Source organism: Periplaneta americana, chromosome 17, assembly GCF_040183065.1.
Source record: "Periplaneta americana isolate PAMFEO1 chromosome 17, P.americana_PAMFEO1_priV1, whole genome shotgun sequence".
Taxonomy (NCBI): domain Eukaryota; kingdom Metazoa; phylum Arthropoda; class Insecta; order Blattodea; family Blattidae; genus Periplaneta; species Periplaneta americana.
The window spans coordinates 76,267,725-76,284,110 of record NC_091133.1 but is presented as its reverse complement, the minus strand read 5'-3'; the positions used below and the strand labels follow the sequence as shown (position 1 = coordinate 76,284,110).

At 33.2% G+C, this 16,386-nt stretch overlaps 1 protein-coding gene across 1 annotated transcript in view; it reads left to right on the top strand.

Moving 5' to 3' along the window:
- The window catches only part of LOC138693299 (zinc transporter ZIP1-like), a 55,896-nt gene that overhangs the window by 37,062 nt on the left and 2,448 nt on the right, over positions 1-16,386 (top strand). Inside the window, exon 2 of the mRNA XM_069817165.1 lies at positions 12,805-12,940. Within this exon, the coding sequence (XP_069673266.1) occupies positions 12,805-12,896 (92 nt within the window). The 3' untranslated portion in view covers positions 12,897-12,940. The remainder of the gene's footprint in view (positions 1-12,804; positions 12,941-16,386) is intronic.

Genomic DNA, 16,386 nt, shown 5'->3' with positions numbered 1-16,386 from the left:
TATTATTAACTTCAAGGTATCTAAATTGGGATACACCTTCAAATGTATATATTGATCACCTCATCACCCCTAAATGTTCGTAACAAAGTCTCTTTGTTTCAATTATCCTTCCCTCCATATATTCATTCCTCTTTATGCATTTCCTTTCCCTTCATTTTTGTTTCTGTATTTGCTTATTTGTCTTTATTTATCTTTTTCTTTGCCTTCCATTTCTATTCCCTTGTCTTTTTTTTAATTTATTATTTCTTTCCTCTTTTCGTCTTTGTTCCATCTTTAAAATATGTCTTGATTTTCTTCGTTTTGGCCTTCTTCCTTGTTTCCTCATTTTTCTTTCAATCTCTTTTCTTCCCCTTTATTTCTTATTTCTTTATCTCTTTCTTCCTCTTACTTTGTCTTCCTTATTTTCCTCGTTGCTTTATGTCTTTCTCTAATTCGTTATTGTTTATTATCAGGGAACGGATTTATATGGACTAAAAATATATGAAATATGTAAATATATATGTAGTTATTTTTACCAAAATATGGAATTAAATATGGATTTTTACCAAAATATGGAATTAAATATGGATTTTTACCAAAATATGGAATTAAATATGGACTTAAAATTATAAAAAAATGACTATGTACGTTAAATATTGGTACATTTTAATCAAACTAAACAAAAAATATAATGGACGTACCTTATCTTCCAATGTAGTTTCAACAAAACACAATTTTTATTGTCTGTTACCATAACAATAGGTTACAAACATTTCTTTCAAGTGCTGAAAAGTGAATCTTCTTCTATTGTCTCTGAGGATAGATTTATACTGACTAAAAGAGCGTTCGACGTCACAAGAAGTAACTGGTACATAATTCAATTTCACAATGTCTGCTGGGGATAAGTCCAAGTTAATCTTCACTGTTGATTCACCACTCATCACAGCAACAACCTTTTGTAGTTCTTCATATCCAGGGTTTTTTGAAAGTACAGTGTCCACCTTAGCTCTTACTGCATCTGCAACTTTACCTCTACCACGATTCAGTTGTTCCACAGTACTATTTATAATTTCAAAACTTTCAGATAGTGAAAGGTGCCTATTTTGGAGACTTTTGAGCGTTTTTATGATGCATGAAAATGTATGCTGAATGTGAGCTAAGTCATTCTTCACACTTATGTCACAGGTAACTGTTTTCGCAGTATCAATTGAGACTGCATCTTCAGAGTCCAATGCAAGGAGAACATTGTTAATAGAGTCTATATGTTCGGCATAATATTCAACTGCTTCTAGCCATGTACCCCATCTAGTTAAAATTGGCTTTGGTGGCAATGGAATTTCAGGGTACATTTCTTTCAACACGTTAACTCTACTGGGAGCTTTGAGAAATACTTTTTTCACTGATGAAATCAACAAATCTACTTTAGGGAAATTGTCTCTGACCACTTCTGCCACACGATGAAATGCATGCGCCACACAAGTAAAATGAGTCAATTTAGGATATACAACAGATAATGCTTGTCCAGCTTTGACCATATAAGGGGCAGCATCGCTAATAAAGAATAACACATTATCGTACATAATACCCTTTGGCCACAGGATACCCATAGCTTCGTTGAACAGTTTAACTATAGTTTTGTTATTGCACTTTTCTAGAACATCACAATGTAAAAGAATTCGTTCAGAATATTGTTCACTTAACAAACCGATAACTACATTACCAACAAGTCTACCTTCTTTGTCGGGAGTCTCATCAATGGAAACCCAAATTGAACTATCTTTAATTTCATCTCTTATCTTCTGTATTGTCTCATCGTAGATGGATGGAGCATACGTCTTCCTAAGTGTTGACTCATCCGGGATTGTATGTTGAGTATATTTTTCAAGGAATTCCCTGAAGACCTTATTCTTTAGTTTGTAGAGAGGAATATCAGCAGAGATGAGAGAACGGCACAGGTCGATGTTAAACTCAGATCTTACATTCGATGTTGTTGGTTGTGTTAAAAACAATTGTCTCTGCTTGGAATTTAGTTGTTTGTTGGCCTGATGTTTACTAGTTGTAATGTGTTGTTGCACCAGGAACTTTTGTGTAGATGATACTGCACACTGACACAAATTACAAAATAATATTTTATTGTCAGTTGATAAACCATCTTCTTTAAATTCTGAAATGTAACTTGTTAGTTTTGATTTTAAATTGACTGAATGACGTACTTTTGGCATATTTACCGTCTTTATAGTATGATTTACAAAACTGAACCTATGTGTACTCTGACTGGCATTTAACTGTTGAGCTGCACAACTGAAGTCTGTTAAAAATTTTAAATTAAATTAATACAGTTTTGTAACTTACTTTCCCATTGTTGATAGGACTGCTAATTTTCAAATAACTCTGATGTTAAAGGGATTACTGAACATGTGTTTAAATCTCTATTGTTGAAATGTATTTTTAAAAGTTAATGGAATTTTGTTTTGTTTTATTGTTAAACCTAATATAATATGGACTGTTTTATATGAAATATGGAAAATATATGGAAATTAACGAAAATATGTACTAAACTCTAAAATATGGAAAAATATGGAAAATAAAAGTAGGATTTTTCAACCCTACACATTGTGAAACATAAAGATAATGCAAAATATAAATTATATTAGCTTTATAAGTAAATATGTATTTACATATAAATCCTTTCCCTGTTTATTATTATTTGTTTATGTTTCTTGTTTTCGCTTCAATCAAAGTATGTTATATTGGTACACTATAACTACGGAAATGTAATTAAATTAAACGTACGATAAGAAGGTACACATTATTATAAAAATAATGCCATATACACAATTTTCATGAATCTTCTAATTCTGATAACGACTGCAGTATAACGCTTTTCACGCAACTCACCTTAGTTCATACGTCTCATCTTCTTCGTGGCTGCAATATTTTGTCTGAGTGTATGTAATATTTAACTGACCATAACTAACAGCGACTGAGTCTTAACATTACAACTAGGCAACGCTGAGTAAGTGCGAATGGTTCGTGTTGTTCTGACCTGTTAAAAGCTCCGACCTCCATGAACTTAGTCGCATGAAAAGGGATTTGTGACCATTGTCGATTATGTTGGAACGTTTCATCATTTAAACACCATCCATAAGTCACCGGCATCAGTCGATATGGAGCTGGACTCATGATCTGAGCTGAGCTCGGGCGTGGTTTCGAATCCCACTTGAACAGATTGTCTGGTTGGGATTTTTCGTTTTCCCCAAGTAAAAGATAGTGTTAGGCAATCTCAGAGAGAAGCATTGGACTCATCTCTTACCAATCCTGTAGATGCTAAATATTATTAAACTGAATAGAATAGAATAGAATAGAATAGAATAGAATAGAATAGAATAGAATAGAATAGAATAGAATAGAATAGAATAGAATAGAATAGAATAGAATATTTTATTTTAGTTGGCAGAGAGGCCTTCTCTTCCACTTAACCAGTCTTAATCAATACAATAGTGACACACATATTTAAATTGTGAATATTTAAAATACACTAAAGATTCTCCAGCAGTATTCTTCAATTAAATTTTAACGACTAGTACATGCTTATTCAATTTGAAATAAAGCCTATACGAAAAAGTAGTAACTTAATTTATGAGCTAGCATAATTCAATTCAGTCTATATGCAATATATTGTAAACAATTATAATAAAGTTGAGATAGCTAGTTGGTTAAATGATGAGAATTAATTTTATAGTAGTTTCCTAGAACTATATTATAGGGAGCAAAGTATAAATTTAAAATAGGTTCGTTCCAACAACAGTCAGGAACCGTCCGTAACTATCGTGAGCATGCGCATTGCAGAAAAAGCGTTCCAACACAATCCGAACCAGTCCTGAACCGGAAACATGTACTGCAGTCGGGCGTTCCAACAAGCTTTTGACACGGGTTCGGAACGGTCAGAAGTAGTCCGCGGATTGAAGCATGTACGGAAGAGTACGCGAGACGCGCATGCGCATAAGCTCACCAACGTCTCCTGGATACTGAAGAAAGACATGATCGACTGTTCACATCAATGAGGTAAAGATGAAAAGTGACAGTACAGACGAATAATAAAACTAGAGATTTAATTTAAATTTTTGCCAAAAAGAAAGGTAATGGAAATTATTTGGGTATTGAAATAGTTAATTACAATTTCAACATGCAGCTTTGATTAAAACTATAATAAATAACGTACATAAATTAATAATTAAAAAAATAACTATTTTTAGATGACAGTCCCCCAGTACACGACATTGAATTAGCGGAATTCTTGCCTTCCATACTTTTTGTCATCTTTTAATAGAAAATGATCGAAATTCTATTTTCTGCAATTAGAATTAGCTGCGAAATGATAATAATAAGCATCCCGTTCTTAGCAAAGATGATCACAGTTATAGCATCTCTGGATTTACTACATAACGATCCGCGAAAGCGTTCCAACAACGTCCAGTCCAGTTTCAATCCCATAGCAGATGCTCAACTAGCGCATGCGCATAAGATGGTACAGAAACCGTATATGAACTGATCCATAAACCACTTGTTGGAACGAACCTAATATATTGATACAATGAGAATATAATGAGATTTTGCCATTAGAGGTTTAGTATTCTATTTAGAGAAATTAATAGAAATGAATAGGGTATACTTTAAAAAAGAGAACCAGAAAAAATATAACTAGACGAGTACTAGAACTGGAATGAAATCCGCAACGATAACGAAGAATAGGAAGAACAAAAATCACTTGGAAAAGAACAATAGAAGGAGAACTGAAACAAGCGGGGAAATCATGGAATGAAGCAACGACTCTAGTTAAGAATAGAGTTCGATGGGAAAAATTTGTTGTGGCCCTGTGTTTCACTTAGAAACTCAAGGAAAAAAAAAACAAGACGATGATCTTGATTATGATAAATACAAGATAACAAGAACAAGAAAATTATAACTTTCTCATGTTTGCTTCTTTTTTTAGTTAACTTTCCGAAGACAAGTTGGAACTTAATAAGTGATACCAATAAGGAATCACTCATGAGGCAACTTATGCAAGAGCTCTTTTCCCCTTCAGTGCATAAATCTCTAACTAATAAAACGTTTCACTAATAAATCAGACTTATGATGTATACAAAAAATTTATTGTTTTCCTCTGACACATATCGTCAAGTGAGATCTATGATAATAATAGATTTACATATCAGCCAGAACCTCAAACGGAGGTAAATGCTTGCTTCATCATTGCAATTTTGAAACACATTATGTATAACTCTATACGACATGTGATACTATAATGTAGATACAATTTGCAACCTTGTACACGATTGAAGTTACGAAGTATCACTGTTCTATTGTTTTTCGAGCTGTAAACAGCGCGCAAGTTCTGTTTGTGCAGGTGGTGCCAGAGTGTGACAAATTGTTGTTCATGTACAGTAGGCACAACTTGTTTTTTTTTAATTTGTGATTGACAGTATCGAATGTTTCTTGTCATCGAATGTTAATCGATAGCGAATTATTACTTCCGAATGAAAACTATTTGATAGTTTCATTTGGCTTTCCATGCAGTGCTTATTTACATTAATATAGCATAACAATAGATGTTTTAAAACATGTCGTAACAGTGCAATCTATAATCGCCGCGTTCATTTATTATACAGGCAGAATCAAAGTGATCGCTTTGGGCCGTATTCATAGACATTTTTAACGCGGGCTTTCGGTGGATTATCAGCGTTTCTCGTATTCGTAAGCCAGTGTTAGCGATAGGATATGATTTGAATTCTGTACTAGTAACCAGTGGATAGCCGGGGCTAGCTTAGTACGCTCGTAGCGCGTGCTGCGAAATGTCTATGAATAGCGCTCTTTATGTTTAATTACGGCATTGTTAAGACTGTGTTAGATATATGGGCTGCTTTTTAGCGCTCCAATCAAAAGAAAGAAGCATCAGTTCTCTGCCAATAATCTTTCAACATTTCCAAATGATATGTATTTGTCACCTCCACGTGAATAACTTACAGTGTTGCTAATTCCTAAGTTGGTTTAAATTAAAAAAAAATCAGTCTGTTCAGTGACATTATTGGTCTACTAGTCTCAGGGTCAGTTGTATAAAAAATTAACCTCAAACTAAGACATCAATCTTTAGGTATAACTGCGAATTTTTGGTTGTATAAACACTAACTTTAGTTTATTCCATCTTAACTTTAAGTTAAATATAACTCACGAAACTTTTCAAGTTAGTCATATTAACTGAAGTTTACAGAAAATATTTCCTAAAGAAAAGAGGAGAAAAGATTCTTCTTAGAAGTAAAATGATCAGTGAAGTTTATTTTCATTGCATTTACTTAGACAGGATTTTCTTAAAATTTCTAAGTTCCGATTGCAGTAAAATGATGTTATACACACATTTAATATGTTTCTAGGTTATGTTACATTACAAAGTCATGAATTTATTTTCGGGTTTCTGATTATTCTGATCTATCTGATCGTGATATTGAATCCTGCAGGTCCACACCTGTGGAGTAACGGTCAGCGCGTCTGGCCGCGAAACCAGGTGGCCCGGGTTCGAATCCCGGTCGGGGCAAGTTACCTGGTTGAGGTTTTTTCCGGGGTTTTCCCTCAACCCAATACGAGTAAATGCTGGGTAACTTTCGGTGCTGGATCCCGGACTCATTTCACCGGCATTATCACCTTCATATCATTCAGACGCTAAATAACCTAGATGTTGATACAGCGTCGTAAAATAACCCAATAAAAAATTCTGCAGTGATGATTATATTTTCTCTCTCATTGGCTTTACAAACTAATTGTATTCATGTTTCGAGATGTTGCCACTTTTACTTCAAATGCTAGTTACTACTAAACCTAGTTTACGTGTTATTGTGTTAATTTTATACAACATACATACAAATTCTTTGCAGTAAAGTATGTGGAAAATTCTCGAAATATGGATGAAATTCGTGCTTTAGTCAGTTGATTTTCGACTATTCCTCCAATGAGAGAGTAAACATAAACATCACCGCCTCCTGAATGTCCGTCTCAATACGTGTGAGGAGGATAATGAACTCTGTATTTAGAGAATGATTTCGTTTTGTTTGTGTTTGTAACTGACGACATAACCTTTGTTCAAGTTCTTACACTACAAATTTTGGTAACCGAAATTTCATTTTAAATTGTCATCGAGTTCAATGAACTGATTTTCTTGCTCGTGGAAAACACGAGGAGCACGACTAAATTCAATATCATCATCAGGTGAAGTATCAGAAGTATCTTCTGTATGGAAATAAATAATACATTAATTTGTAATAATTTAAGTTAACCTACAAAAATATTAAAATTATGTAGGCCTATAACTCATTTAACCACAATCTGAACTTAACAGCTGACAAAATTCTGTTCAGATATTATGAAAATAAACTTCACTCATCATAAGGAGAAACTTTTCTCTTCTTTTCTTTCGGAAATATTTTCCATAAGCTTTAGTTTGTATGATTATCTTGAGAAGATTCGTTAGTTATACGGCGTTAAGACGAAATAACCAAAAGTTATAATATGGAACAGACAAAACATACCGCTTCTGTTCTTACCTTCTTCATGATGTCATACTTTCACGCCCACTAACATAACGCGAAGCGTGACAGAGAGTTAGGCCATTTTATACTTTGAGATTATGCTAAAATACGATACGTAGTAGGAATACATTAGAACAATGCTATATTGCACTATTTTGAGTAAACCGTACTTCCAAGGAGCAGATTCGTACTCTTCAAGAGATGCGAGATAAATGACGAACCCTACGCCATTATGACTGACAGGAGCACATGGTTTCTGTGCACTTTGAAACGTTTATTGCCGGGCTATAGGTAGACAACAACAAAAAATTCGCAGAACTGGAGATTAATTTATCTTAATATGAGGTTATTTATTTCTACAACAAAGTAAACAAAGTTAGGCTTCATTTGTCAATTACATTTGTTTTTGTAAATTAATATTCTTAATTATATTTGTATAGTATTATAACCATTTATTGCTAACGTAACTCATGTTTACATATTTTCAAATTGTACGTTGTCTCACTAATTTTCTCTACGAAGTAAAGGCACCCACAAATGTAAACAATAAATTGTTTCTTTATAGGTGTATTACACCTCTTACTCTCACAATTTGATTTCCAGATAAAGCAGTTTTTTATATTTTTAGGATTCAACAAAGCCATTGTACCCTAGAAATTTTATTTCTGTTTACTGGGGAAGAAATCAAGCAAATTAAATTTTAAAATAGTTGACGTATGATACCAACAAAATTGTAATATTCGTTGAATTTTTAAGATCACAGCTAGTAAACCAGAGTTCGAAAACCTTGCCTGATGTTTTCCCTCGTCACACAGGAAATGTACACGGGCTTCGTCAGAGGTTGGTTGATTCACTCTAGGTTCCGCGGTTGAGGAGTCAAGGCCACAATGAACTGAAGGCTGACGTCACTTAACATCATTTCACCGCAAACCGATACTTTCCATTTACGACGAACCGGACGTCTCCTCAAATTACTGCGAAACTTTGTATCTATGAATCAGGGATCATTGTTGCTTCAACATCTCCCACTTTACGTAAATTTCTATTATAATCTAAGTATGACAAAAAATAAACATTGCAATATATGGAAATATGTGTACGTTCAGGCTCCCATAAATTTCACACCTCCATCTCCGTTCATTGGATATGAAAACAGACTACTTCCTGTTCAGGCGCACTTGAAATATTAGATTTCAAACAAAACTGGAACTTACAGCTTGACAAAAGATATGACAACGGAAATTTTGACGCAAATATGTAAACTTGTGACTATAAGACTATGACGCGACAAGCTGTTGGGATTGAATAAAATGAATTGCATACATGATTCAGGGACAAACCATTGATATAAAAACATTTGAAGTTCCGTTTGAAATAGTAAATGGTTATGCTATAGTATAAAATACCAACGTAAATACTAAAACTTATTTGTTTTTAATATAAATGGAGTGATTCCAAATATACTTAAATAATATGATGAAGGTTAACAGAAATGACTAAGTAATAGCAGTTGAATGCACTCAAACCTCCGAAATATTATGGGAACTATGGCGGTGGTTCACTGTATAGTATTCTGTCTCCTAAATATTATCAACCAGCAATATCAAATATTTCAACTGCTAAAACAAAGTTTTTTTTTAATATATTGAATTTCAGTTTATTGAAATAAAAATTAGGCTACTTTTAGCCTACATATTTAGAGTGTGGCATTGTATGGGACAGAAATATGGACAATAGGACGAAGTGAAGAGAAACGATTAGAAGCATTTGAATTATGGATATGGAGAAGAATGGAGCGTGTAAAATGGACAGACAGAATAAGAAACGAAACTGTGCTAGAAAGAGTGGGTGAAGAAATAACAATGCTGAAAACGATCAGGAAGAGAAAAAGGAATTGGCTGGGTCACTGGCTAGGAAGAAACAGCCTCCTGAACGAACTGTGAACGAGAGAAAAGTATGGGGCAGAAGAAGATCTCAGATAATAACAACACTAAGATATATGGATCGTATGCGGAAACTAAAACAAGGGCAGAAAATTGGAAAGATTGGAGAATGCTGGGTTTGCAGTGAAAGATCTGCCCTTGGACAGAACACTATGAGCCACCGGCGTAGTTTAGGCGGCAGCGCGTTTACCTGCTGATCCTGAGTCGCTCTCGGGCGTGGGTTTGATTCCCGCTTGAGCTGATTACCTGGTTGGGTTTTTTCCGAGTTTTCCTCAATCGTAAGGCGAATATCAGGTAATCTATAGCGAATCCTCAGCCTCATTTCGCCGAATATCATCTCCCTATCACCAACTTTATCGACGCTAAATAACACAGTATATGATACAGTATCGTTAAATAACGAAATGAAAAACGAACGGTATGAATGAATGAATACATATTTAAAAAGTTTGCACCGCAGTTTCAGTTACATAATATAATATTACAATTTAAACTATAGGTCTATACGCCTAATTACAATTTTAAGTAGAAATTTATTTAAAAAAAAAACTAGTTGAAAAAAGAAAGAAGATGTCTATACGAAAATAGTTAAATAATGGACAGTTTCAATTTAAAGAAATGTAACATTTAATTCTCTTACTAAAAATGTTATTTTTAGTATTACTTAATTCTGGATTTATTTTAATAAACTGATGATATCATCACAGTCTAGTATACAGTCACGAAGCTCAGTATGTAGTAAATATGCATCCAGAGATAGTTGCTAACCACTAGGATCGCTAATATCGTCTCATTACAGACAATGCGAAATAGTATCTGCACAGTCTATTGTTCCTAGCACACTCACAACTCAAGTTTCGCGACTGTATATACTAGACTGCGGTATCATCTTGGTCCATAAGAATGAATTTGTGCGGATTTTGTGTTGTATTTTGGTTCAAGTAAAAGAAGTAGCATAATTTATTTCGCCTAGTAATGTGAAATGTTTGGATGTCATACTGTATTTATATTTACAACAATATTTAGGCTATGAAAAAAGTTCGAGATAAATTACAAATTTCTTAAATATTATTACATATTATAACATAAAAATTTATGATCATTGATCAGAAATAATGTTATTTAATTATATCGTTAAATGATAGAAGTTACTCAGGGTGTTACAAATCCTTCCAGATGATATTAGCAGATCTCCGGAGCCAGAGTAAAGACACTTAAAAACGCATCCTTTGATATAAGAAGCAACTGTATTTCTCTGTGTACCGTACGATGGTTGTGTTAACCCACTCCATTACAGCCTACTAGATCCCTACTCTCCACTGCCGTCATGCCTGTGCGTTCCTGAAGGAGGCAATGGCCGTGATGTCAAGGGAGATGATAAATTGCGAATTGGTGGAGATTAAGGGCAACTCGATACTGACCTACTTGCAGCCTGTGTTCTGCTGCCAGGCGGCGACCCGGGATTTACAGGACAGCGTTCTATTCGTTACACTTTCTGTAAAAAGGTGGTATTTATTACTTAATGGAAGTGTTGTACAGGAGAGTCAATACGAGCGGATGGAGTTGCGAGAGGAGAACCTTATTTCCTGTATGAACTACATACATTGGGGTGACATGAATAGGAACTTCTTAAATTTCACTCACAGTTCTTTCAAGACATCCAGGTCTTCAATATTTTGAGACGCTGTCGGTCATAAAGAGATTATAAATTATTTGACATAATAATAATAATAATAATTATTATTATTATTATTATTATTATTATTATTATATTATTATTATTATTATTATTTATAATTGTATTATTTCTTTTTCTTTTCCTTGTCCATTGTTTTTTTTATTATAATTTTGTACTACCATTTACTCAAAAAAATAACAATTTTTTGGTAAGCTTTGTCTTCTAGGCAGCCTTCACTTGGAGGAAGATGAATAAAATTTATTCAAAATAATAATAATAATTATAATAATAATAATAATAATAATTATTATTATTATTATTATTATTACTTATTTATGCCATGAACCTCGTATTTAGTAACAGTTAATGCTTTAGGTTCAAAGTTGGTGCCAGCTCTTTTTAATTCGTGGTAACTCAGCATAATAATATATGGTTTTGAGTAATATAGAATATATTGTCATTTTCGTGACATAATAATAATAATAATAATAATAATAATATTGTTATTATTATTATTATTATTATCATTATTATTATGTCACGAAGATGACAATATATTCTATACTCAAAATCATATATTATGGTGAGTTACCACGAATTAAAAATGGTTAGCACTTCAACATTAGCAATCTTGAACCTAAAGCACTAACTGTTACTAAATAAATAAGTGTTCATAGCTTAAATACGTCATTATTCTTCTTAAAACTACATTACATTAATTGCTATTATTGTTATTGTTGTTATTATTATTATTATTTTATAATTATTATTGATCAATGATTGATGTAGACTATTATATTGTTTGTATTTCATCTCATTGCCATTTTCAATCATTCATTCTCATCATCATTTGTTGTTTTGCTCTGTTTTGTATCGTGTTAAACTGTAATTGGCCTTGTGCTGTTGTTTTTGCACGTTAATATTCTAAATAAATAAATAAATAAATTATTTAACGTAGATGACAATATATTCTTTACTCAAAATCATATATTATGTTGAGTTACCACGAATTAAAAATGGTTAGCACTTCAACATTAGCAATCTTGAACCTAAAGCACTAACTGTTACTAAATAAATAAGTGTTCATAGCTTAAATACGTCATTATTCTTCTTAAAACTACATTACATTAATTGCTATTATTATTATTATTATTATTATTATTATTATTATTATTATTATTATTATTATTATTATTATTATTAAACTGTCTCTACAAGAATCTCTTTTAGAGAGTCGTATACATCTTAGGCCTATAGCTTCCTTTTGGCCAAGTAAAGACTTTCACCGCAGAAGGTGAATTCCCCCGAAGTGTGACATCATAATTTAAAATTGAGTGAAGAAAGCATAATATGCAGTTATGAGTTACCAACATATCATTGTGGTTTATCAGGGCGAAAAAACACCGCTTAAAATAATTTGGAGTAAACGTTGAAAGAAACACATACCGCTATATTTATAGCCAGAAATGCTTGACCCAGAACTTCGGACATGAATAGTGAATCTGTAAATGTATAGATAACTAACTATTAAATTGTGGCAAACATGCTGGTTATACTTACAACAGTTATAAATTAGCCTTGTTGGCAACACTGGTGACAGCTAATGAAACTCTGATTTATGGTGCAGGCGGACATGACCACGGAAAGGGGGAAGGACACGCATTCCATTCCACCAACACAAGTCCCCGGTTCGAGCCCCATGACCACAACCACAAGTGATGACGAGCAACCCGCAGCACTCCGAGTCTTCCAGCACTGAGAAGGTGAGTGAAAGACTGTTGCCTCACAACGGACGATAATGGTAATAATTATATTACTTACGTCACATAATGCAGAATGTAATAATAATCATTTAAATCTTATGCAAATCTCGAGCGAAATGTTAAAAATCAGTAGAAGAGATAAATAGTCGAATATTGATGTTTTAAAGAGGCTGAATGAAAATAAGACATTAATGAAGAAATGAGAAGAAAGAAAAATAAAATGTATTAATCATATAATTAGACATAACACATTTTTAGTGAACTTGATTTAATAAGAGAACTTCAAATATTTTATCAGTTCTATTAATAATGTCCAATTTAACCGAGCGAGTTAGCTCAGACGGTACCATTTTAGATTCGCATTCAGGAGGTCTCGGGTTCAATCTGACTGGGGTTTTTTCATGATTTCCTTCAGTCACAAAGGCCAATGCCGGGTTGGAAATTTATATACCATGATTCATCACCGCCTCAGTCACCAATGTCATAAACATTAATAAAAATATCTAAAATTAGTTACATGAACACAAAACATCTACGACACAAATAGTAACAACGGCCAACTGGTATGTAGGCTACACAGATGTTAAAGGGTGTATAAATAAACTTAAAAAAATATCCAGGTATTACAATGGTAAGACACTTGCTTAATATTAGCTCATGAAACTTCAGCTGTCTTCCCTTTACGTCCCTCTGTTTCAGTGTCCTTATTACGAATTAATAACTTATCTTCAGATTTATTTCTATATTCTAGCCAAACGAACAATCTCTTTCTTCTTCTGCCTGGCAAGGTTTAGGCCTTTAGACCTGTTCCGAGGCTAACAATTGATCTGTCCATCTTCTGCGAGGTCCATGTCTCTTCGTCCCATTTGTTTATACTTTATTGCTTGTCTTGGATATCTTGAAGGTAGAATCCTCAATACATGTTCCATTCATTTCTTCTCATATTGTTCTACAATGTTTATGTCCTCTAATTGTGTTCTGATATCTTCGTTTGTCAATCTAGCTCTCTCCTAGTCAGACTACATATGTATCTTATAAACATCATTTGGTCAGCCTCAAATCTCTGTTTATCATGTGCTCTCATTGTCCACGATTCACTGACATATTTAATATCTGGTTTAACACTTACTTTTATATGATTTTTAAGGAATCCGCAGGTTCATTGTCACCCACACATAAGCCCGCCATCGGTCCCTATCCTGTGCAAGATTAACCCAGTCTCCATCATCATCCCACATCCCTCAAATCCATTTTAATATTATCCTCCCATCTACGTCTCGGCCTCCCCAAAGGTTTTTTCCTCCGGCCTCCCAACTAACACTCTACATGCATTTCTGGATTCGCCCATACGTGCTACATGCCCTGCCCATCTCAAACGTCTGGATTTAATGTTCCTAATTATGTCAGGTGAAGAATACAATGCGTGCAGTTCTGCGTTGTGTAACTTTCTCCATTCTCCTGAAACTTCATCCCACTTAGCCCCAAATATTTTCCTAAGAAGTTTATTCGCAAACACCCTTAATCTCTGTTCCTCTTTCAAAGTGAGAGTCCAAGTTTCACAACCATACAGCACAACAGGTAATATAACTGTTTTATAAATTCTAACTTTCAGATTTTTTGACAGCAGACTAGATAACAAAAGCTTCTCAACCGAATAATAACATGCATTTCCCATATTTATTCTGCGTTTAATTTTGTCTCGAATGTCATTTATATTTGTTACTGTTGCTCCAAGATATTTGAATTTTTCCACCTCTTCGAACCCTTTGCATTACAGGTTCCAAAAATTTCAAGTATATTTCCAATGTAGTTGATTATATTTGCTGCCATTTTCATTACATTATGAATATTCATTCAATAAAAAATAAAATATTTTTCATCCTGAAAAAAAAAATTAAAAATTTTCATATTTGTTAATATCTTTCGGGCTGTAAAATCCACAATAATTTGGATAACTATGTGGATGTGACCATGCTCCTTCACTACTATATGAAATAGGAGTATGCAAAATTTCAATCTCCTAGCCCCAATTGCCCATGTTTTTAACTAAAATTTAATTAAAATTTTTTCATTTTTTTAATTTTTCATAAGGTCAAGTATATCAGGTATAAAGATAATCTATAAACCAAAATATACCTGCAAATATTGTGTCTAAGCTGTGAAAATTGTAAATTGATAGATTCAAAATTTGAAGAGTTATAGGAAAATTTCTTCACTCATTACACTTATACACAACAGCCCTATGCTCAGACTACCTAGTCTCCTTAAGACAAAGATGTGGGCTTTAACCTTTATTGTTTGACACTTAAATCACAAGGAATGTAGGCCTAACGTTCATGTTATTGTTAGTTGCCATTTCATATCTTATTTGTTTTTTTTTTTTCATAAAAAGTCATCGTTTTAATAGTTACAGAGAAATGTTTATACTAAAATAGTTAATAATTTTCTAGGTAATTACCTGCGGTTTGTAATCTCTCTTTTGAATCACAAAAAATTATTTGATGATCAGCCATTAGACTAATATTATAGAATAAAATCGTGTATTTAAACCATCCAGATAAGTCCCCGTAATATTGTTTATCAGCTGCGTCAGAATGCATATTAAAACACCTAAAAAAGTGGACATCCCTAGTTTGGTTCAGTTAATTCCTTCTGGATTCTATATTTTCTCATTTTGTCAATTGTAATTTGTTTTATTAAATAATAATATAACTTTAAGCTCGAAATGACACCCACATATCTCTCATTCTACATAATCTGGTGCAAACCAATTTATTCCACAACTGGAAAACATTTTGTGGTATATTAAATATTTGCCTTGTTTTAATTAATAATATTCCATTATTAATTCAATTACAAACTCTAAAAACAACCACAAAATCCTTTGCTAATACGAGCTAGTATTGTTTCAATATTCGTATTATATCAACTGTGAAATAGAATGTTATAATATTAACTGTAGATAAAAACCGAAGTGTGTACTTACACTTTAAAACTGATTATTTCGTGCGTGATTTACTGAGTGCTGACATCCTGTGTTTCAGTATCACACGTCCACCTATTGGATTTTGAGATAAAATTTATGTAGGTTTCAGTGAATCGACCGTACAGGCAGAGGACTAACTTACCAACACATCGGCGCAGCAACTGTGATTTTCGTATGCTATTGATATGAGGAAATCAGGAACGCGGCTCACTTGCAGCCTTCCAGATGATATCTTAACACCGAAAAGTAAAGAAAGTTATTATTGAATACATTCTAAAACAAGGGAGACAATAAATGAATAATCAGGGCGATTACTTTTATTTTATTTTCAATACGAGAATTAGGCAGCTTGTCTGTCACTAGATCTGCTTAAAAATATTTTATTAACTTTGTATATTATTTCTACACTCAGATATCTAAAATTTAAAACCCATTTTCTTGAATTACATTGCTTTATCTC